The 23,809-nt window shown below is 40.0% G+C and overlaps 1 protein-coding gene across 1 annotated transcript; it reads right to left on the minus strand.

Moving 5' to 3' along the window:
• Positions 1-1,899: 1,899 nt before the first annotated feature.
• LOC105046272 (uncharacterized) lies at positions 1,900-6,465 on the minus strand. Its single transcript, XM_010924820.4, has 8 exons — positions 5,987-6,465; positions 5,799-5,889; positions 5,541-5,686; positions 5,022-5,265; positions 4,685-4,789; positions 4,423-4,605; positions 3,293-3,494; positions 1,900-2,454 (listed from the first exon to the last, which is right to left on the minus strand). Exons 1-8 carry the CDS (start codon positions 6,355-6,357, stop codon positions 1,958-1,960), a joined length of 1,839 nt encoding a protein of 612 aa, XP_010923122.1. The 5' UTR covers positions 6,358-6,465; the 3' UTR covers positions 1,900-1,957.
• Between the last annotated feature and the right edge of the window lie 17,344 nt (positions 6,466-23,809).

Genomic DNA, 23,809 nt, shown 5'->3' on the forward strand with positions numbered 1-23,809 from the left:
TACTAATTGAAATGTAAGAAATTCATAGCCCAAATGTCCTTTTTAAGAATACCACGTGGTTGTCGCTAAAAAGTACCTTTGAAGTACAAGAGAACCCATATCTCTTTTTTTAAGTTTTTTTTTGATACAAATGAACAATCACACCAATCTGATGCGAGAGCAGTCTGAAAGGTCAAGATACACAAAATCCTGCAAAGTCAGCGCATAGTTATCACCCTGCCTCCACAACCAATCGTCGGAGTGTTCAGCAACAAAAGCCGCCATCTAATCTGTTGCAGGATTCGCCTTTCAGTAAATATACCGGACTCGCACTACAGCAGCATAGTGAAGAGAGGTCCAGACATCTCGGATAAGCGGATAAACCTTGAGCTATCTGGCTTCTCTCTGAATCCAAGAAATAATAGTAATATAGTTACCCTCCAGAAAAATTCTCTCCACATAAAGCTGATGCCTCGCAAAGGTGACACTTGTCCAGATGGCGTGAAACTCTACTGTCGGAACCGAAGACTCAAAAAGGTGAGATCCACTAGCCACCAAAAGTCTCTCATTCGGGCCACAGATGATAAAGTTCGCTCTACCCCTTCTATCTCTGACACTGCCATCAAAGTTAATCTTGACAAATCTTGAAAGAGAGGGCTCCTAAAAAATGGATTTAACCCTACGAGTTGCTGCTGGGGCAGCTAGAGAGCTCTAGAGGTCGAGGATATCAAGGGACGATATGGCTGTGTCAAATTGACAGTATTCTTAAGCCAAACAAACTGCTCTCTCCAGCACCCGACGAGCAGGAATGACCTCATCATTGAAGACGACTATTCTTAGACAGTCAAATATGATAAGCAATATATGCCATCCACCCACCAATCATAAGCGTCCTGTCTATCACACTTTGATGGATGAAGCCAAGGAAGGATATCAACCATGGATCAGTGCTCATCTCCCATGGATAACCAACCATCTGTCTCCAAATGATCCTCGACCTAAGACACCGCAGGACTGCGTGCTCTGCAGACTCGACCTCCATGTCACAAACTGGACACAAGATCAGAATCTCCATGCTCCTCTCCTGGAGAAGTATCCATGTAGGGAGGCGGTTCCAGGCAAATTTTCAGAAAAAAATCTGCACTCTAGGATAAGCTGCAACTCTTTAAATCCAGGTAGCCTCAATCCATCTAGAAAGCGTCGATCTTACAAATGAAAAAAATCCCTCAAAGGAACTTTTAGACAATAAGAACATCCCCAAACCCTCATATCTTGAGTGGGGTACATCAAAATCGGGATCCACTCTGTAAGTGGCCATCCAAAGAGCCAGATAATCTCCTGTATGCACCAACTGGAGGCAGCAACAGCGATGAGATCGAACACCCTTATGTGATCCTCTATCTCATTGCTGATAAGGAACAACCAGCAAGATAAAAGAATGCTCGAAACTAGACATCCTAAATCATCTCTACCGAACGACCATCACCGATCAAACATCTAATCTAGTCCATCATATTAGACCCCGAGTACAAATCTATTTTCAGATGAAAAAGCAGCCCTTAGCATACTTTACCTTTGACGAAAGAATTAGAGTTGAGGAAAAATTAAAATTATTGATCATTCTCTTGCCAGAGCTTGATATAATTAAGGTCGCCGAATAACAAGCTTCAAATAAGCGAGCTTAACTCGGAAAAGAAAAATTCCTATGTCCCACAGTGGATGATTAATTATACAATGGTTCCTAAGCTACAAGTTCGACATGATAGAGGACAAGAAAGGATAAAAGGGTCCCTCCCCGAATGTCATTTGCTCCAAAATCATTTTAAGCAAGACAGATCAATTCATTTGCCCCAAGATCATCAAGCAGGTACTTGTATAAATGGGAAAAAAAAGGGTAACAAGACAAACAATAAGCATGCATGTACTTAATAATCATACAATACGTGATATTATTATCTTGGCACAGTTTGAGGCTAGTCTACAGATAACTTTCATTATTGATGCTCATTTTCAGCCCGAATCCAAGTGGAAATAGGGGGTCGTAGTTCCGATGCCCAGCATTCATTGGCAAATGATCAACTGATTTAAACCATGCCACAGGCAGCACACCCTCAAACTGATGATCTCCAAAAAGAACATCTGCTATCCCGCCTCCTTCCGTCCCCGGTAACCAGGCGGCAACCAGAGCATCTATTTTCTCCAACAAATTTGGCTCAAGAACCAAAGGCCTCCCAGATACCACAATCACCAAGGTGGGAACTTTATTTGCTACGAAAGAGATCGTTTCTGCACCATTAAAAGGGATCCCAAGCTCTGCTCTGTCTCCAAAAAATTCTGCATAGGCAGCCTCCCCAACAACGACAACTGCAAATGAAAATTCTTTATTCGTAAAAGTGGATTCTGATGGGTGTTCCTCGTGTACCACTTCTGTTTCTTTACCTACTGCTTCTTTGATGGCTTCCAATATAGTTGTGCCTGCAAATGGAAATTTTAGAGCACTTGCTTTTTCACTTGAAGCAAAGCAGAGTTTTGGGTCACTCGCTGTCCTATTCTAAACAAACACACGCACACACAGAGAGAACAAAAATTTCAGACACAGGAGAATGACAGAACTAATTTAAATTCTGACATTAGCTTCCAAATTTATGAGCATAAAACTGAAGTCATGGGAAATCAGCATAAGCTTCTTATGCATAATCTTAAGAAATCATCCTGTTTCAGTGAAAAAGGGAAATTATCTGCATCTATTTCCCGCTCTCATATAAGACATTCCAAGGTTGCTGATGATTTTTCCATGGACATATGTTAACTTTTCTATTGCATACCATAAAGTGTACAATGCAAGTCTCAAGGTGTAGGGAACACTTCCTCTAGGACTCTACAAATCCCTGTATATAGCACGTGCCAATAACATCTCGATCGTTTCACTATCACTCCTACTCCATACTTGCATCTCTCTGTCCGTGCATCTTTAGCACATTCTTTTTTATTGCCTGGCTTTCTTTTGCCATCCAATAATTTCAAACCAAAAAATACTTTCCAACAAACAAAAACAATACATAAAATATCCCTCATTCCACTTCTTAAAAGCCACATGGTATAGACACCCATAACGTTCTGACTCCTGGTTCTTTTGGTCTCATAAATCATTAAAGAAATTTACGTATGTCAAATATGCATACAGGAGTGCGGTAGATGTTAAAGTAAATAACTTACAAGCAAAACATGGAATTGGTATGAAAAAGAATAAAAGAAAATACATTGTACAGGAAAATAACTCCATCTGAAATAATTCTATAGTAAACAAACATACCAATTGTTGTCCTTCCACTGCCTCCATACCATGTTATGGTCCATCCCCCACATTGATATCCAATATTATCAGCATGCATTCCAGCGACAAGAATTCTTTTAGCATCTCTATTTAGAGGAAGAAATGGAATATTTGGATCCTTTCCATTTTTTAATAGAACTAAAGACTTCCGAACTGCCTCACGGGCCAACAGTCGATGTTCCTAAAGAGTACAAACATTAGGTCTACATATACAGGCCAACTGCTTGCAAAATTTGATTATAAAGCTCATACAATCAGCCTACTCACGTGGAATCAAAAAATGATCAAAAGAACTCTAGCAAATAATATCGCAGCCAAAAAAGGAATAAGCAAGGACAACTACCCCAGGAAGACAGGATCAACAATTTCCTTACTCTTATTACCTCCCATTGTGATACTGAAAACTAAATTTTCAATCCACTGACTATTATGAGTTAAGATGAATGGGCATAGAAAACTTAGTTCGGATGATCTCACCAAAAAACTTACTTCAGATGGCAAAATCTGACATACCCATTAATGGTTGAACTTGGTGATCTATAAAGGCAAAATTGAGAAGGTGTATTGTGAAAACAAGTTATACTCATAAAACCCATGGAGATATAATATTTTCTTCCAAAGGGAGAAGCACTGGCTTTCAAATTGTGTGATTATACTGGGTTGAGGGAATTTCTTCTTCAATTAGGACTATACAGGGGAAGGTGTTAGCTAACCTAGCCAGTAAAGTGTTTTTGGTGCTCTACCAACAGACCTGGGTTCCGATCCTAGCTTCACTAGGGGAGGGCCACCCTTGTTGGGTAGCCTTTGCTCATGGGCCTCTTCTAACCAAAACAAAGCAAATGAGAAAAAAGGGAGGACCATTCAGGAGAGGGTGACATGTCAGTGATGACGTAGGTATAGAGGGTATGGATGAAAGAGAATACATATTGGCAGTACATCTAGATTAACTCTGAGTTGACTGTATGAAGGAGAGTTTATTCACCTTTCTTCCTCAATTAACTAATACAGTGGATTTTTCCTTCTTGCGTAAGACTTAAAGGGCTACAAAGGAAAGCAGCATGAGTGCAGATTGATTAATCAACTTGTTGAAAGAGATTTGTCAACATTACCTTGCAACCAACTATGTCAAGCAAAGATCGATCTGAGAAAGGCTGCTCGAACAGCCCAGCAACAAATTTTACCCTTAGGATCCGCTCTACAGCATCATCAATCCGTGAGATAGGTATCTCCCCTGATTCTACCAGAAATATCAGATCTTCTAGGAACATTTCATATCTGTGAGGCACCATAATCTGTAAACTTTTCAGCTAGAGATATGGAAAAACACTAATAATTGTAGAATGTACCACATATTTGCGATTCAGACGTTACCATGTCAATTCCAGCATTAATTGAAGCAGAAATGCAATATCGGTAATGTGACCCATGCGGCTTAGAGAGCCTATCTATACCTTCCCAATCTGATACAATGAAACCCTGAAAGCAAAATCCTTAATTCTACAAAGACCATTATTTGGTTAACAATAAAGGAAAAATAGATTTTGAACACAATCTGAGTGCAGGAAGACATGACAAAAGCGGTCGATCTATGTCTTCAAAATATTTTGACTGTAATGCTAATTGACCATATCATCTTCTTATTATTCTGGTTATTTATGTGAAGAAACACATTAAAATAACACTATAACATGGCATCAGGTGTCAGTACCTTAAAACCCAACTTGTCCTTGAGAAGATCTGTTATGAGAAAGCGATTAGAATGCAATGGTTTTCCATTCCAGCTGGAATATGAAGCCATAATTGTAGAAACTCCCAGAGCAAGGCAATCGAGGTAAGGCCTCACATGGATCTTCTCCAACTCCTCAAAGGTACAAATGGTATTTCCTTCATTTCTCCCTTTGTGCGTGCCCCCATCTCCAACAAAATGCTTGGCACAGGCAATCACATTCTTGCTGCAATCATGTAAGAAGCTTGATGAGCAATGCCAGGGATGAGTTCTGGAGGTCAAGAGAACACTGACTGCCTACATCTACCACTATCAAGATCAGAGATTTTATCACTGATGAAACTATGATAGCGTAACAGGTAACACGGGAGTAGTTGAGCAGATAGAATGTTGTAATTGAATCTAGCAAGAGAAGGGGACATGATTGTTTAGGGGACTAGAATCAATAATTACAGCAATTTTGCCATAAAAAAAGGAACTTTGAGACTGGTTCGTCAATACCTTCCAGCAAGAAAAGGGTAGCCGGCAGGGTGCCCTTCAGGAGGTGATCCCTGCAACCCAGCCACGATGGAGGCCATGGTCCGCACGACCTCCGTGTCCTCGCTGTAGCTCTCGTAGCATCTGCCCCATCTCGGGTCCCTGCAGACCTATAATTATATGGCAGCGCAACGGATCCGTCACGTAGCAGACAGGAGTTAAATTTCAAATACTGAGTTGAGAAAGAATCTTAATTTACTTCAACATAGTAGTTCAACTTACGGCCACACATGGGGCAAAAGCCCAGTGGATGCCGCTTGCTCTGACTTCCAAAGCCGTGGCCTCTCCAATCCTCCGTGCGAGATCTCCATCTCTGGAACCGAATCAGATTTTGTAAGAGGAGGATTACAAAGAGAAGATAAGGATTTGAAGTAGCAAGTGGAAGAGTTGAGAGGGGCGCTGCTGCGGACCTGGTAGCACCGAGGCCGACGTTGTGGGGGAAGATGGTGGCGCCGTAGAGGTTGTTGTTGCCGTGGACGGCGTCGGTGCCGTAGATGATGGGGATGCCGAGACGGGAGGCGAGGGCCCACCTCTGCATCTCGTCCACCATTTCGGCCCACTCCTCGGCCGAGGCGCGCTCCCTCGGGGCGCTACCGCCGGCGTTGAGGACGCTGCCAATGAAGCGGCCGGTGAGGGCGGCGGGGGAGGCGATGGACCGCTCGATCTGGGCCACCTGGCCGGCCTTCTCCGCCAGCGTCATGCGAGAGAGCAAGTCCCGAACCCTCGCCTCCACGGGCTGGTTCGGATCCTTGTATGGCACCACTTGCACTTCATTTGCCATCGTTCTTTCCCCTTCTCTTCTCGCTCGTTTTCTTCTGAGACAGACCAAGAATCGAGCGATTTGTAGACTACAAATAGAGCCCGACAGAACGTGGTTCTCGAGGCAGACAGACCTCGCGCAAGTCTCCGATCCACGCGGCAGCGAAGAGCCAACTTTGCTGACTCGGCCGGCATTTGCTTCGTAAATGATAAATTACCAGCTAGCGTTCCATATTGGCCATTCGTACATAATTTTCATCATCATGCTTGGATAACTCTCAAATTTTACTAAAAAATTCTTCCTCCTCCGCTGACTAATTCTCTCCAACCACTCCTAAATAATTGAGCTGTTTAAACATATACAATACAATACTTTATGACATTACGGATTGCTTCTTCTTTATGCATCACCTACCCGAGAGATATTTACTAATCTACCAATGTTCGCTATTGGTGATTGATTGTTGCTGTCTTCCCATACTAATGCAGGAACAAGAATAGAAAAAGGAAAAAGGTGCGAGAACCTTTTCCGGATGCGCATGCCGACAACAATTTGGCATTGCTGGGTGGCCCCTCGCCTCTCTTCAATCACCAAAAAAAAAAAAAAAAAAAACTAATTTCTCAAAAAAAAAAACAGTGAAGGACTGTAGCAGCATTAAAAAAAAAAAAAAGTATCCATGCGGCAAAACTATATTCAGTGTTTGTCCAGATTTTTTTTTGTAGAATAAACCATCTAGTTTTCTGAACTAACAGAACCATCCTTGACTTACCGAAGAATATTTTATACAATATTATTAATATTTCAAACATAATATTATATCAAAGAGTAGCATTATAATTTTCTACGGTTGCAGGATATTATATCAGATTAAAATATTAATAAAAATTATTATTAGTCGATTGATCGAAAAATCCGATCGATCGTTATAAACTGAGCCGATCGGTCGAGTCCGGAATCACGAGTTGGTTAACGACGTGGCACGCAAGCCATGCCGAACCGAACCGATCGCCCGAGAATTTCAATCGACCGCTACAAATCGAGATGATCAATCGAGTCTGGAACCTCAGGTTGGTCGATCATGTGGCACGCAAGCCGTGCTGAATCGATCGACCATCTGAGAAATCCGATCGATCGTTGCAAATCGATCGACTGCTGCAAATCGACCTGAGAATTCTGGTCGACTGCTGCAAATCGAGCCAATCGATCGACTCTGGATCCTCAGGTCGGTCGACCGCGTGGCACGCAAGCTGTGCCGGACCGATCGACCGCCTGAGAATTTTGATCGACCGCGGCCCATCGAGCCGACCGATCAACCCCGGAACGTTAGGCCGGTTCATCGCAAGGAAGGGGAAGTGGTCTCTTGGTCGATCGACCTAACGTTCCGAGGTCGATCGGTCGGCTTGATGGACCGCGGTCGACCAAAATTCTCAGGTGGTCAATCGGTCTGGCACAACTTGCATGCCACGCGGTCGATCGGCCTTAGGATCTGGAATCGATCGGTCAGCTCGATTTGTAGCGATCGATCAAAATTCTCAGGCGATCGATCGGTTTGACACGGCTTGCGTGCCACAGGGTCAATCGGCCTGAGATCCGAAGTCGATCGATCGGCTCGATTTGCGATGGTCGATCGAAATTCTCAGACGATCGACTGGTTTGGCACGGCTTGCGTGCCACGTGGTCGACTGGCCTGAGGTTCTGGACTCGATCGGTCGGCTCAATTTGCAACGGTCGACTGGAATTCTTGGATGATCGGCTCGGTTCGGCATGGTTTGCATGCCATGTCATCGATCGACCTGTGGTTCCAGACTCGATTGGTTGGCTCGGTTTGCAATGGTCAATCGGATTTCTCAGACAGTCGATCAGTTCGACACGGCTTGCGTGCCACGTGATCGATCGGCCTGAAGTTTCAGACTCGATCGGTCGGCTTGATTTGCAGCGGTCAATTAGAATTCTCAGACGGTCCGCTCGGTTCAGCATGGCTTGCGTGCCATGTCGTCGATCGACCTGTGGTTCCGGACTCGACCAATCGCTTGGCTCGATTTGCAACGATCGATCAGATTTCTCAGACGGTCGATCGGTTCGGCACGGCTTGCATGCCACATGGTCGACCGGCTTGAGCTTCCGAACTCGATCGATCGGCTTGATTTTTTAATATTTTTATTAAATTATTAAAAATATTTTAATTTAAAAATTTAATGCACTCATTGATATAATACAATAAAATATCCCATAACTTTCATATCCATACGTTCTACAAACATGAAAAAATAAAAATATATACATTCATTGATGTACTATAATAAAATAACCCATGACTTTCATATCCATACGTCATGCAAACATGAAAAAATAAAAATATATACATTCATTGATATAATATAATAAAATATCCCATGACTTTCATGTCCATACATCCTACAAACATGAAAAGATAAAAATATATACATCATGTTCCACAAGGTGGTCTTCGCTTCTTTCTTGTAGGTTGCACTCAACGACCCATAGGTGAAGCCTCACTCAGTCCTTCAGTACGATGCTCATCTAGACCCTCGATCGGGCCGTCGTGCTCCTCGATACGATGCCTGCCTGAACTCTGAGTCGGTCCCTCGTGCGACTCCGTACGATACTTCATCGGATCCTCACTCGGTCCCTCATACTCGATCACTGTATATTCAAAATGTGCTGCAGTCTCCTCTGTGGACTAAAACGGGATCATATCGTCATGCATATACACGGATGAGGGCATATATGAACTGAACGATGGAAGATCTGGAATCGAAAATGATGATGAACAATATCGTCTGGTACCTCCTTTATGCAATGCAGGTGCTCCTGATGATGAGAGATGCATGAAAGGTGAAGGAGTGGACTCTACAGTGCCATGACCATGATCGTGGGTATCAATGGAGATACGAGCATGCTGTCGGACGGCGTGGAGGCTTGAAGCACAAATATCCTGGATGAGCTGTCCGGATGTGGCTAACGAGTCTGGGCGAGCCAAATGATGAATCTTTGCCAGACTGTCACTTTGACACAAACAACACGCTCAGTAGTAGGCAAATAAATATGTGTTAGTCATAGAAAATTACAGATAAAATATGAAACTTTACCAAAGAGTCAATCATCGCTCCACCATAAAAAATGAATCGATACGTAATGTGACGATACCACTCCATGTAGTCATCATAATAGTCCATCATACCATCGACCGCTAGACCGTCTACAATATAATCTTACCGACTCTGTCAGATTGCAATCCACTGCTGATGAATTCTTCTCCAGTCATGATCGGTGCGCCCTCGAAGGTCGATATGATGAAGTCTAGAATCTTTATCACAAACCTCCGAAATAGTCTATCGTAATCTGAACTGACGCATCACTCTATCCGGATAGTGCCACTCGACGATAAAAAAGTATAGAAGTGTCATCCGACACCGTCATATATGCTGTCCACTAAAACAATAATCTGATAGACCAGCTAGGACCAGAGGAGTATATGGCGGCCATACTATCTTTTCATCCACAGAATTAAGTATAAGCAGTATGAACATAGTCATTCCAAAGAATTATCTAAATAATGTAAATTAGTTATGTTTATACCTGGTCAAATCCGAAACAATCAAGATGAAGCCGATAACTCAGTAAAACATGGGTAGAAACCTCCGTCACCTCTAAAGTAACTCTCCACCTACATAATGAAATTATAATGATACATACAAGTGTATTTCAAAAACTTGAAGTTTGAAGATTATAATGGCACATACAATTATATACCTCATGGCTAGAGGACCAGCTGGTAATGCATCTCCACCTGCCAAATCTATAATAGAATCTATAGGAGGCTGAAGTAACCAACGATGAGCTCTAGATGGAAAGCTATCCCAGGCCCATACTTGGAGTAAAATCAAAGATCCTGTAATATCATGTGCATCTATCGTACTTGCCCTACAAAGCTCTCTATACAACCATGCTAAGCCCGTACTACCCCAGCTGTAGTGTCCTGCAGCCTCAAAATCGGCAAGTAGTGGCAAAAACATTATATGCATCATGTTATTTGATTTATCTGCATACAAACATCCCCTCCCCCATCAGCTGTAGAATATATGCCCTAGCATAATGCTGTATAGCTATAATGTCTGCATCCAGTGGTAGCTCGAGAAACTATTGTCCCAACTATGTAAGATTTAATCGGCAACCCTTTAGTTTATCAACAGGTGGGACAACACTTAGCAAATCAAAACATACATGATGCCAGTCCTGACATGTGTTACCTATCACTGGAAGACCATCAACTGGTAAATCCAATTGAATATTGACGTCCTCCAGTGTGATAGTGCACTCACCAGGTGGCAGATGAAATGTATGAATTTTTGGACGCCACCACTCTACGAACGTGGCGATCAAATTGTAGCGAAAATTTAGTGCAGGGGCAAAATGGTAATTTTAAAATATTTTCAAAATTACTATTTTACAGTAGAATTATTAATTAATCTCATTAATTAATACTAATTAATCCTACACTAGGATCTAAATATGATACAACAGCATGCATTTAAATTTGAAATTCAAATTTGAATCAGTAAACCTTTTACAGTACTGTGTTCAGAACACATCACCTTTTGTGGGTAGTCGATCACCGTAATCTGATCACCGTCGGAGGACTCTGATCATCACGTCACAGCCACACAAATGTCTGACCTCTGCGGATCGTCCACATGAAGCTCCCTTCTGATCAGCTCCTCACGAATGCTAGTTCATGATTTCACTCTTTTGATGGTAGATGTTGATCGAACTCCTTCGATCTATGTGTGCCGACTTCTCGGATACTCTGGATCATCTGCACAATTGCTTGAGAGGCTGATGGATCTCTCCCTAAAATTTGGTGGACTCACGACACTCGTGGCACACCAATCTCACTTCCCGAACCCTAGGTAGAAACCCTAGGGTACACACCAAAAACCCTGCGTCCAATTTTCTCTCTTTTCTTTCTTTTTCTCTCGAAAGGTTTTGGACCTTCACCTCACACACAAGCCTTTCTCATGCCCCAAAGTTTCTCTCCTAAAATTTTTACGCACGTCCCACTTTTCTCCTCTTTTTAAAACAACATCGAACGTGTCTTATCCGCGTGAGAGGATAAAGATAAGTGGTTGCACATTTGAACTCAAATCAAATTTGAATTCAAACGAAAACCAACTTATCCCTATCCTTCTGGGCGTGAGAAGAGAAGGGGCGTGGCTCTTTGTGCGTGAAAAATGTTTCACGAGAAACCTTTTCTCGTGTAAGTAATGTGGCGCACAAAATGGATAAGGATGAAAGGGCAAGTGATAAGTTATCCATTCAAATTCAAACATGCTTTGAATTTGAATGGCTAACTAATTATTTTATCCATCCGTATGGCGCACAAATGAGGGCGTGGGGAAGGGTTTTGCGTGAGAAAAATTTTACGAGAAGTTTCTTCTCGTGAATTCAAATGGGTGCAAGGAAGTTGGGTGTCGTAGGGAATTTAAAACAAGGTGGTTTGATTCAAATTGAGCCAACCTAGTTTAAAATAGGTTAAGCACAATTAGACCAGATTAAACTCAACATAATTAGGCTTAATTAGGCTCAATAAAATCCTAATCAAATCAAGAATTAACTAAACCTAACCCCTGATCAAATCAGGGACTAAACCACCTTAGCGATTAGGTCAACATTTAACCTAATCGGGTCAATCCAAACTGAATCCAATTCAATTGGACTTGATCCAAAAATAATTACTCAATCAAATTGAGTTAATTAGCGATCAAATCACTAATTAAACCTCTCATAAATATTGAGTCCAAATTCGATGGGCAATCAGGCATCAGAGACCATCGATATGAAACCCTGATCAAAGAGTTCAAACCCTGATCAAATCGTGTGTGACTCCGAGCTCGGTGATGAATTTTCTCAGCCACACCGCTTCTTTGGCAGTATCTGATGCAGCAATATACTCCGCCTCGCATACTGAATCAGCCATAGTGTGCTGCTTGGAACTCTTCCAGCAAACAGTCCCACCATTAAGGGTAAAAATAAATCCTGACACACTCTTGCTATCATCGCGATCAGATTGGAAACTAGAGTCTGTAAACCCTATAAGTCTCAAGTCTGATTCACCATATATAAGCCACTGGTCCTTAGTATTTCTTAAATACTTCAGGATGGTTTTAACAACCTTCCAGTGATTCTCTCCTGGATCAGATTGGTATCTACTCACTATCCCTAGTGAGTATGCCACATCTGGTCGTGTACATATCATGGCGTACATGATAGATCCCACTGCCGAAGCATATGAAATCCTACCCATACGCTCTCTCTCTTGAGGTGTTGTCGGACAATCCCTCTTCGAGAGAGAAATTCCATGGCCTATCGGTAGATAGCCTTTCTTGAAATTTTTCATGCTGAACCTTTTCAGCATAGTATCAATGTACGTGGACTGGGATAAGCCAAGCAACTTTTTGGATCTATCCCTATAGATCCTCATCCTTAGGATGTAGGAAGCTTCTCCCAGATCCTTCATGGAGAACTGTGACGATAGCCAAATCTTTATTCCCTATAATGCAGGGACATCATTCCCGATTAAGAGAATGTCATCCACATACAATACAAAAAATACTACTACTTTCTTAACGAAGTCATACGTTTTGATCGTCCTATCAAAACGTATGTTCCAATTCCGAGATGCCTGCTTAAGTCCATAAATGGACCTCTGTAGCTTGCACACCTTAGACTCATCTGTGGATGTGAACCCTTCAGGTTGTATCATATACACCTCTTCGTCCAGCTCTCCGTTTAGGAAAGCTGTCTTCACATCCATCTGCCAGATTTCATAGTCCAGATGGGCAGCTATCGCAAGCATAATCCGAATGGATTTGAGCATTGCCACAGGAGAAATATCTCATCATAGTCTATACCATAACGTTGACGATATCCCTTGGCAACCAGACGGGCTTTATAGGTCTCCACCTTTCCGTCTGCGTCCCTCTTCCTTTTGAAGACCCACTTACACCCTATGGGTTTTACTCCTTCGGGTGGGTCAACCAATGTCCACACATCGTTGACCTTCATGGACTCCATTTCAGATTTCTTGGCCTCTAGCCATTTCTCAGAGTCAGGTCTCCGCATTGCATCCATGTAGGTGATCGGATCCTCATCATTTTCATCAAGTTTGACAGGATCACCATCCCGGACCAAGAAATCATAGTATCTGTCCAGTTGATGTGGTACTCTACCAGATCGCCTTAAGGGTGCATAATCAATGGGCTCCGGATCTGATCTAATCAAATTCGGTTCAGGTTCAGTAACATGTGTCGGTTTTTCCACCTGTCGAACTTCGTTAAGTTCGACCTTAGAGGCAACAGTTTTTTCACTAAGGAACTTCTTTTCTAAAAAAATTGTCTTAAGACTGACAAACACCTTTTGCTCATCAGCAAGGTAGAAATAATACCCTTTGGTCTCTTTTGGGTACCCTATAAAATTACACTTGTCAGACCTAGGTCCAAGCTTGTCTGTAATTAAACGTTTAACATAAGCCGGACACCCCCAAACCCTAAGGTGCGAGAGTACTGGCTTACGTCCTATCCATATCTCATATGACGTTTTGGCTACAGACTTACTCGGAACTCTATTTAGAAGGTAACAAGCCGATTCGAGCGCATATCTCCAGAGGGAGATCGGCAGACCAGCAAACCCCATCATGGATCGAACCATGTCTAACAGGGTCCGATTCCTCCTTTCAGATACACCATTATGCTGTGGTGTTCCAGGAGGAGTCCACTGAGAGAGAATCCCATTCTCCCCTAGATACGTCAGAAACTCATTGGAAAGGTATTCACCTCCTCGATCAGATCGAAGAGTTTTAATACACTTCCCAGTTTGTTTTTCTACCTCATTTCGGAATAGTTTAAACATTTCAAATGATTCCGACTTATGCTTCATTAAATAGACATACACATACCTAGATAGGTCGTCTGTGAAGGTTATGAAGTAAAAAAATCCATCTCTTGCACTTGAGCTCATGGGTCCACATACATCAGAATGTACCAGACCTAAGAGTTCACTGGCTCGCTCACCTTTTTCAGTAAAAGGTGACTTAGTCATCTTCCCAAGAAGACAGGACTCACAGGTTGGAAGTGATTCACAATCACTAACTTCAAAAATTCCTTCTTCAGCCAACCTGTTTATCCTATTCTTATTGATATGACCTAGCCTACAGTACCAAAGGTAGACTTCTGACACATTATCTATTCTAGAACGTTTACCGAAGTTTTGAACCACATTAACAGGCTGTGATAGTAAGTAAATTTTATTATTTAATTGTCCAACAAATATTATAACACCATTCAAAATGATATTGCAAATATTTTTTTTTATTAAAAAATCATAACCGTACATGGCCAAAAGGCCTACAGAAATAATGTTTAATAAAAAACTTGGACAATAGTGACATTCACTTAGAATTACATTACGAGAATTGATTACAAGACTCATGATTCCTAAAGCTAGAACTAGAACTTTGCTTCCATCTCCAACGTTCAGGAACCTCTCGCCTTCATCAAATCTCCTACTGACCTGCAGACCCTGCATCGAATTACAAATATGATAAGGGCTTCCGATATCCAATACCCAGGCAGTAGTATCACAAATCGAAAAGTTGCAAGGAGTTATCATATAATTATCTTGCTTCTTCTTTGGCCTGTTCGGGTCCAGGGAGGCAATGTATTGAGGACAGTTCCTCTTCCAATGCCCCTGCTTCTTGTAAAAGAAGCACTCCGCCTGGCTCTGGTCGTGCTTGCGCTTCTTGGTCTGACCCTGTGCTACTGTCCCAGCATGAGATTGCACCTTCTTATTTTTCTTCTTCTTGTTCTTCTTTCCCTTCCCAAAGGGTTGACGACGAGAAGAAGACCCTCCCACTACATTCACCAACTCCTTATGGAGTTGGTGATCCTTCTCAAAGTTCTGCAGCAACCCCAACAATCCGTGGTAGTTTACTGCAGGCTTTGTCATTCGAAAATGAGTAAGGAATGGGAGGAAGGACTTGGGCAAGGAATTAAGGATCGCATCCTTATCGAGCTGCTCGTGTAGAGGAAAGCCCAATTTGCTTAGGCGCTTAATCATCTCGATCATGTACAGTACATGATCAGTGACTGAGGCCCCATCCCTCATCCGAGCATTGAAAATGGCACAACTAGTTTTGTGCCTTTCAACATCGTCAGGCGTGCCAAAGGAGTCGTTCAACATTTGAAGCATCTCCTGTGGCTGGGCGTTCTCAAACCTTCGGCTGAACTCGTCATTCATTACCGCCAGCATAATACATCAAACGGTGGTGCGGTCATTGAGCCACTTCAAGTAAGTATCTCGGATCGCCTTACTAGCGTTCGGAGCTGGCTCCTCAGGTGCTGGATTCGTTACTACATAAAGGATCCGCTCATGCTCAAGGACGATTTTTCATTTTCGATACCAGCTATCGAAATTGGGTCTCATGAGCTTGTCATTATCTAATAATGATCGGAGCGACAGGGTAGTGGCCATAGCTGCATAAAGAAAAATGAGACCTCTATTAGTACATAAATTAATACTAAAGACTTGGACTTTAGTCTAAAGTTTTTCTCAATATTTTTACGAACTGATAGCCTCATCCTCCAATTCGAGGAATTACTTTAATTTCTTAATGGGTACTAGAATCCACACAGACTACACACGAGCCCAACTTTGGTTGGTCAACCCATGTGCATCTATGGGTAGGTTCTTAACCAGTTGTTTCTCTAAACAACTTCTAGTAATTGATTTTGCCCCAGAACCTAATCAGTAGGCTTTGGCCTCCACTGAAAAGATCTGATTAGGTCCCACCATTAACATGACTTAATTTAGTGAATCGGACCAATAAATGATCAGGCCCGACTTTGGCCGGCCAATCTAACCACCATCAGAAAGACTCAATCAAATTATCATATTATGAATAATAATTTCATTAGCCAATGAGCACCAGGCCTTTGAGCCTCCAATGATCATTGAACTAATGGACTCATTATCATTCACTTAATGGGAGGCTATGACTTAGTTATCATTATAACTTAATCATTTTAGGGACCTAATAATTTTGAAGATTTCATTAAAGAATAGTAGAGAAGAAATCATCCAGCCAATTTCAATCCTCCCACTGACTTCACCAAGTCAGATTAAAAAAAGATTTAATTAAAGCTGGCATTAGGAGCACCTAAATCAGTCACACTGATTTACCTAATGACATAGGTGAGCTCTAATCACCAAGTGATCTAATCAAAATCTAACTTACCAGATTGGCCAGGTAAGTGAGATCAGTGGTGGGGATTTGCCATTAACTCGTCAATGATCGAATTAATGCGAGTAGCTCCCGCTTAAGAACCACTGATCAAAACTGCCAAACTTACCTTAGACACCAACCGGTTCATTAGTTTTAATTTTGATCAACTTAGTAAATAGAGCTCCACCGCGTAGCCATGAATTAAGTCCATCTTGGTCTAGTTAAAGACATGGACCCATTCAACTACAACTATTGAAGTTGAGTCTAGAGTATCCTTGACCTAATCTAATTCAACTTTTGATTAGATTTGACCAATTACTCCATTTAGTCTATTTTTTAAGCTAATCTTAGGTCTAACCCAATTATGGACCTAATTCATCTAACCCATTGACCCACAAATTTATGCAAGTGTCTTAGGTCTTAATTCACAATTCTAGACCTACTAGACAATACTTAATTCTTTTAATTAAGTACTTGGGCTGATGGGTCAGGGTTTGACATTTCGAAAATAATTTTCAAATTTTGAAAGATTTTATTTTTTGTTCACCAAATGTGTTGACTCATTTCACAAACGAGTCAGCACAATTCATAAACAGCAATCCTATTGCTCATTTCATAACAGAAAATAACTCAAAATAAATCATAAATTTTTTTTTAGATCTAATCTAACATATTCATGATAAATTTTATAATTAAGTCCTTTCGCTGCTTCATCGGCATGGGATATAATTGCATCGGCACCCCTACCGTCATAGGAGACCCCATCGAATGAGAAGAGAGGGCCTTTAAACCCTACTTTTCTCCTATGACCGGACGGCCATGGCAACCAACCCAATTAGATTACTTGCTACTTGGATCAAGTATATCTAAATATACCAATTTCAAAATTTAAATTTTAAATTTTAAATTTTAAATTTTAAATTTCAAATTTAAGATTTCAACCAAATTTTAAATTTTAAATTTCGAATTTCCAATCTTTGAATTTTAAATTTTGAATTTTGAATTTCAAATTTTAAATTTTGAATTTCAAATTTCAAATATCAAATTTTGAATTTTAAATTTGAAACTTCTAACAAATTTCAAATTTCAAATTTTAAATTTCAAATTTTTTTGAATTTTGAATTTTAAAATTTGAATTTCAAATTTAAACTTATAGATTACACCTTAATCTACACATGCATATGTATATCATATTCTAGAACCATGCTCTGATACCATTTGTAGCGAAAATTTAGTGCAGGGGCAAAATGATTATTTTAAAATATTTTTAAAATTACTATTTTATAATAGAATTATTAATTAATCTCATTAATTAATACTAATTAACCCTACACTAGGATCTAAATATGATACAACAGCATGTATTTAAATTTGAAATTCAAATTTGAATCAGTAAACCTTTTACAGTACTGTGTTCAGAACACATCACCTTTTGTGGGTAGTCGATCACCACAATCTGATCACCGTCGGGGGGCTCTGATCATCACATCACAGCCACATAAATGTCTGGCCTCTGTGGATCGTCCACACGAAGCTCCTTTCTGATCAGCTCCTCACGAATGCTAGTTCGTGATTTCACCCTTTTGATGGCAAATGTTGATCGAACTCCTTCGATCGATGTGTGCCAACTTCTCGGATGCTCTGGATCATCTGCACAATTGCTTGAGAGGCTGATGGATCTCTTCCTGAAATTTGGTGGACTCACGACACTCGTGGCACATCAATCTCACTTCCCGAACTCTAGGTAGAAACCCTAGGGTACACACCAAAAACCCTGCGCCCAATTTTTTCTCTTTTCTTTCTTTTTCTCTCGAAAGGTTTTGGACCTTCACCTCGCACACAAGCCTTCCTCACGCCCCAAAGTTTCTCTCCTAAAATTTCTACGCACGTCCCACCTTTCTCCTCTTTTTAAAACAATGTCGAACGTGTCTTATCCGCGTGAGAGGATAAAGATAAGTGGTTGCACATTTGAATTCAAATTAAATTTGAATTCAAACGAAAACCAACTTATCCCTATCCTTTTGGGCATGAGAAGAGAAGGGGCGTGGCTCTTTGTGCATGGAAAATGTTTCACAAGAAATCTTTTCTCGTGTAAGTAATGTGGCGCACAAAATGGATAAGGATGAAGGGGCAAGTGATAAGTTATCCATTCAAATTCAAACATGCTTTGAATTTGAATGGCTAACTAATTATTTTATCCATCCATATGGCGCACAAATGAGGGCGTGGGGAAGGGTTTTGCGTGAGAAAAATTTCACGAGAAGTTTCTTCTCGTGAATTCAAATGGGTGCAAGGAAGTTGGGTGTCGCAGGGAATTTAAAACAAGGTGGTTTGATTCAAATTGAGCCAACCTAGTTTAAAATAGGTTAAGCACAATTAGACCAGATTAAACCCAATATAATTAGGTTTAATTAGGCTCAATAAAATTCTAATCAAATTAGGAATTAACTAAACCTAACCCCTAATCAAATCAGAGACTAAACCACCTTAGCGATTAGGTCAACATTTAACCTAATCGGGTCAATCCAAACTGAATCCAATTCAATTGGACTTGATCCAAAAATAATTACTCAATCAAATTGAGTTTATTAGTAATTAAATCATTAATTAAATCTCTCATAAATATTGAGTCCAAATCCGATGGGCAATCAGACATCAGAGACCATCGATATGAAACCCTGATCAAAGAGTTCAAATTTCAAATTCAAAATTTGAAATTCAAAATTTTAACCCCAGTACCCAAAATGTGTGGAACTCATGATCAGAATATCCTAATTCTCAATCATAGAGTCCCAGATAGATAAGACTCATAATCAGCCATCAGATCAGAAAGGAACCTCTAATGTGTGTGACCCCGCAGGTTCGAACCTAAGCCGGTAGCACAGGAACCAATTCCTGTACTAATCGAAGTGATCATCTAGCAATGGTACCCGACGACCAGATAGGTCGAATAATTGCAATCGCAACATTCAAAACCACGTGAATATGGTTACCGTGTAATTCATCCCTTTTGACCCCTGTGTTTAGGACGACTCAGGGTTAAACTGTCAACCCTGATGATATCATCCGAATCGTGCTCAACTTAATTAGTCCTGTGACTCCTCACTAGGACTACCCTGGCCAAGATTTTGCTAAATTAAAATATGACTGTACACAGCTCCTAAATTGGAGTGGTCAATCCCATCTTGACACACGCACCGATAAGTCAAGTACTTGACTACACCCAGCAGCCTTCCGTCATTGAATTAGAAATTCAGGTAGTCCAGTGCCTAAGTGCAGTGAGTTGCTTGCAAGTCACCATGGCGGTCTCAGGTCGGAGGGATATTTATACCCATATCCCATCGGAGCAAATCTTGACAGCAGAAATAGCTCCGGAGTTGGTCACGTTCAGTGCAGATATTCCATTACATCTCACCTGTATGCCATAGGAGTGTCTCCACACTCTTTGATTATGAGGACAACCAACCCATATGGCACACAACGACCTATGCTCGATAAACATTGTCGTCCTTGGTAACAACGTATCATTTGGTCGCGAACATGTTTAAGGACTAAGCGACAAATCCTCCTTTGTCGAGTCTAAATAGTCCTAAGGACTTCACCACAACACAGGAGTTCATTAGAAGATGAAACATTTATGATGAAAAAATACCAAAATAACTTTTATTTATTTATAATTCATGTACTAATACAAAAGGAGCACAACCGTCAACAGGCTGACGATTGGCTTTGGGACACTATTTCCAACACAAATACCAATCTAGTGAGATGAATCCCACCCAGTTAAGCCCGTAAAAATCCACCTGCTGCAAAAGTGAAACTATCCATATATCCAGTAAGGTCGATCGAGTAAAAGCTAGCTCTCGCTGTCGACATCGAAGAAAAGAATACTCCTGTAAACATGAAAAAAAGTTGATTCAGATCTCTAAATCTTTAAATATATTTAATATAAAGACATACCTGTCCATCCCAAATGATGGAAGACTGATGAGATGCCTGAGCATATAAAACCGTCGGATCTACCGATCCTGGCTCCATGTGCACAATACTATATAACACATTTGTAAAAAGAAATTTTTGTTACTGAATAAAATAAACACATATTTGATATTCCATCAAAGAAACACATATTTGTAACAAGTCGGAATAAAAATAGTACCACATTACAATAGATAATAACATAATTTTTTTCTAGTAATAATACAAGTCAGAATACAAAAGTTCATTGTCTGGTTGTTGGATATAGCAGAGTTGTTGGACATGTCTGTCTGCTATGTCCAACTTCGCCACAATTTCGGCATCTTGTTCTGTTCTCGATTTTCGTCCAATCCATTTCATTCCTTAATCTAGAAGATCATGGTCTTCCCTTTTATCACAATCGTTCTTTCTGTGGTATAATGGTAATGTCAATTGTTTGTTGCATCCAATAATCTGCATGCGGGATGGGTTGAAATTGATGGCTATAACTACGATGATACTCCTCTAGTGTGTAATATCGATCGACATATCATCAAAAATTAATTGACACATGTGCACAGGCAGCCATCACATGAGAACACAGTAAATGATAACACTGTCATTTCTGACACGCACATGTACACTCAGATAACCATACTATCTGCAAGTATATTAGCTTATTAGATCAAAAAACTAACTTTTATTTGTAATACGTAACAACTTAAACATATTGATTCTACTAAAATCTACCATCACTTGTGTATTGTTGCCTTTATAGTAATACGACCCACTGAATGCTGTTTGAACTTGAAATACTCCACTTGCTCTATCAAACTTTGTGACATTATGTGATGTTACTTTTGATTGGTTGGCAATCACACAAGTTGTGGCAAATGGAACAAATCTTTCACCTCTAGTTAATGCTTCATCTGCCTTGGCACATCGATCATCAAGATATAATACAAGTCGAAAAAATGTTAGTTGGACTAATGAAGTTATCGGTAGAAAGCGTGCATTTTTCAGTACACCATTGAAATATTCAGATAAATTAGTAGTCATCATTCCAAATCTTCAACCACCATCATGTGCACAAAACCATTTCTCCACAGGAATTTCATTCAACCATTGAATAGCTTTTGAATTCACCTTTTCAATCTTTATCAAAAATTTATTGAACTTTCTAAGTTGTGTTTGCATTTCGATTATTTTCACCAAATCTCTGAGTCTGGAGTCCCAAAATCGAGTATTGAAGTTACTCGCTATGTGGCGCGAACAATAAACATGATGTGCATATGGAGGGTGCTAGCCAAGATGTTCATTCTGTAAAGCCGATAATATACCTAAATACCGATCTGAAATAAGATATATACCACGATGTGATGTAATACAATATTTAAGACAAGCCAAGAATTAGCCTCATGTATCAGTAGACTCCTCATCCACTATAGCAAAGGCAAGTGGAAAAATTTGATTGTTCCCATCAACAACTATTTCAATCATCAGCTTCTCTCGATATTTTTCGTACATAAATGTAGCATCGATACTGATAACCGATCTATAGTGTTTGAAGCCTTCAATTGATGGTGCAAATATCCAAAAATCATGATCAAATACAGCCAATGGAGGATAACCAATGGAAGTACTAATGAACTTCACCCAAGAGCCGGGATTAAATTCTTGTACAGCACGCAACCATTTTGGCAATAGATCATAAGATTTATCCCAATCTCCATATATCAATGCCATTGCTTTTTGCTTTGCCTCTCATAATTTTTTATAACTGACCGTATAGTTGAATCTATTTTTAATAAGTACATCGATGTCGGCAATAGAAATTGTGAGCATTTCTTTTACAACATTCTGAATTTTATTGGCAATAAAATTCGAATCAAGACCAAAATGATCCTGAGAAAGCATAGCCGAAACACATATATATGGATCGATATACCTTGTGATTTCAAAGTAATCGCATCGCTTAACAGCTTGGAGCATCCAATTACATCCTGACTCTCTATTTTTGTATTTTACCATCCAAAACTTTGGCTCCGACTCGACAACCCTAAATTCATAATGCCTCTCGATATGATACTGTTTTACTATAGTTTGCAGTTCCGTCTTATCTGCAAAATAATATCCTTTTGATAACTCGGCATCTCTTTCCCAACTGGTGCACCGTGCCTCCAATCCAGAAGATATTGATATATTAGCTGCCGTCCAATCAATTGATCTAAATGTTCCAGAAGGAGCTTCAAATACCTCTAAACTTGGGTGGTCTTCTACAGGTCCGCACTCTATATTAGTAGAAGTACCAGCTTTCTGAGGATGGAAGTCCATCTCATCTCCACTCCGTATGTCATCTTTTTCAAATAACCGATTATCTATGTACACCATATCATCGATAGGTGTATAAATTGATAATTCTTTAATAGTGCACCTACCATATCAGGATCTACTACAGAAAATTGATCCTCTGCATGTCTAAAATTTTGAGTCTCTGGTACATGGTCAGTGCCCTAAGTTGTTCTAGATAGATCAATTTGTTGAATATCCTGAGTTATTCTTATATTTCTATCGGCTACTTCATAATCATACTGTTCAACTTCAATAGGTTGCACTTCTAGATACAACTCTGTACCCGATAAACATGAGTACGAACTAATCATTGAAAAAATTACTTTAATATCCTCATCTTTAGTAATCGAAACAGATTCATATTTTAATAATGTTGACTGTACAATCTGTGGATATCTATATATTATTATGTGTCTATTCTTACTTTTATCTACATGAAAGAGTCTGCATAATTTATTCTCCAACTCTTCAAATCTAATTTCAGGTTTAATTCTAACTGCCCTTTGAGGATGACTAATGTATTCAATGCCATTTGGTCCATAAATTATAGAACTATTTATGTAGCATAAGGCCGCAATATTTCCTTCCATCACTATATACATAACAAATACAACAATTTTAGCATGCTCTACATAAACTGACTAATTAAATACAAAATAAAGTAAATCACATAGCTTTAAGTCAGCAATTGAAATAAAATTTTTAATAATAATTTACTTAAATAATATTATAAAATTTTACATACTTACAAAATTTTTTAATTATCAATTTTAATTTTTTCACTTATAACAATTCAAAAAAATTATAATATTATAAAATTTTACATACTTTAAAAATATTTATAATTAATAATTTTATTTTTTT

Source organism: Elaeis guineensis, chromosome 5 (assembly GCF_000442705.2).
Source record: "Elaeis guineensis isolate ETL-2024a chromosome 5, EG11, whole genome shotgun sequence".
NCBI lineage: Eukaryota > Viridiplantae > Streptophyta > Magnoliopsida > Arecales > Arecaceae > Elaeis > Elaeis guineensis.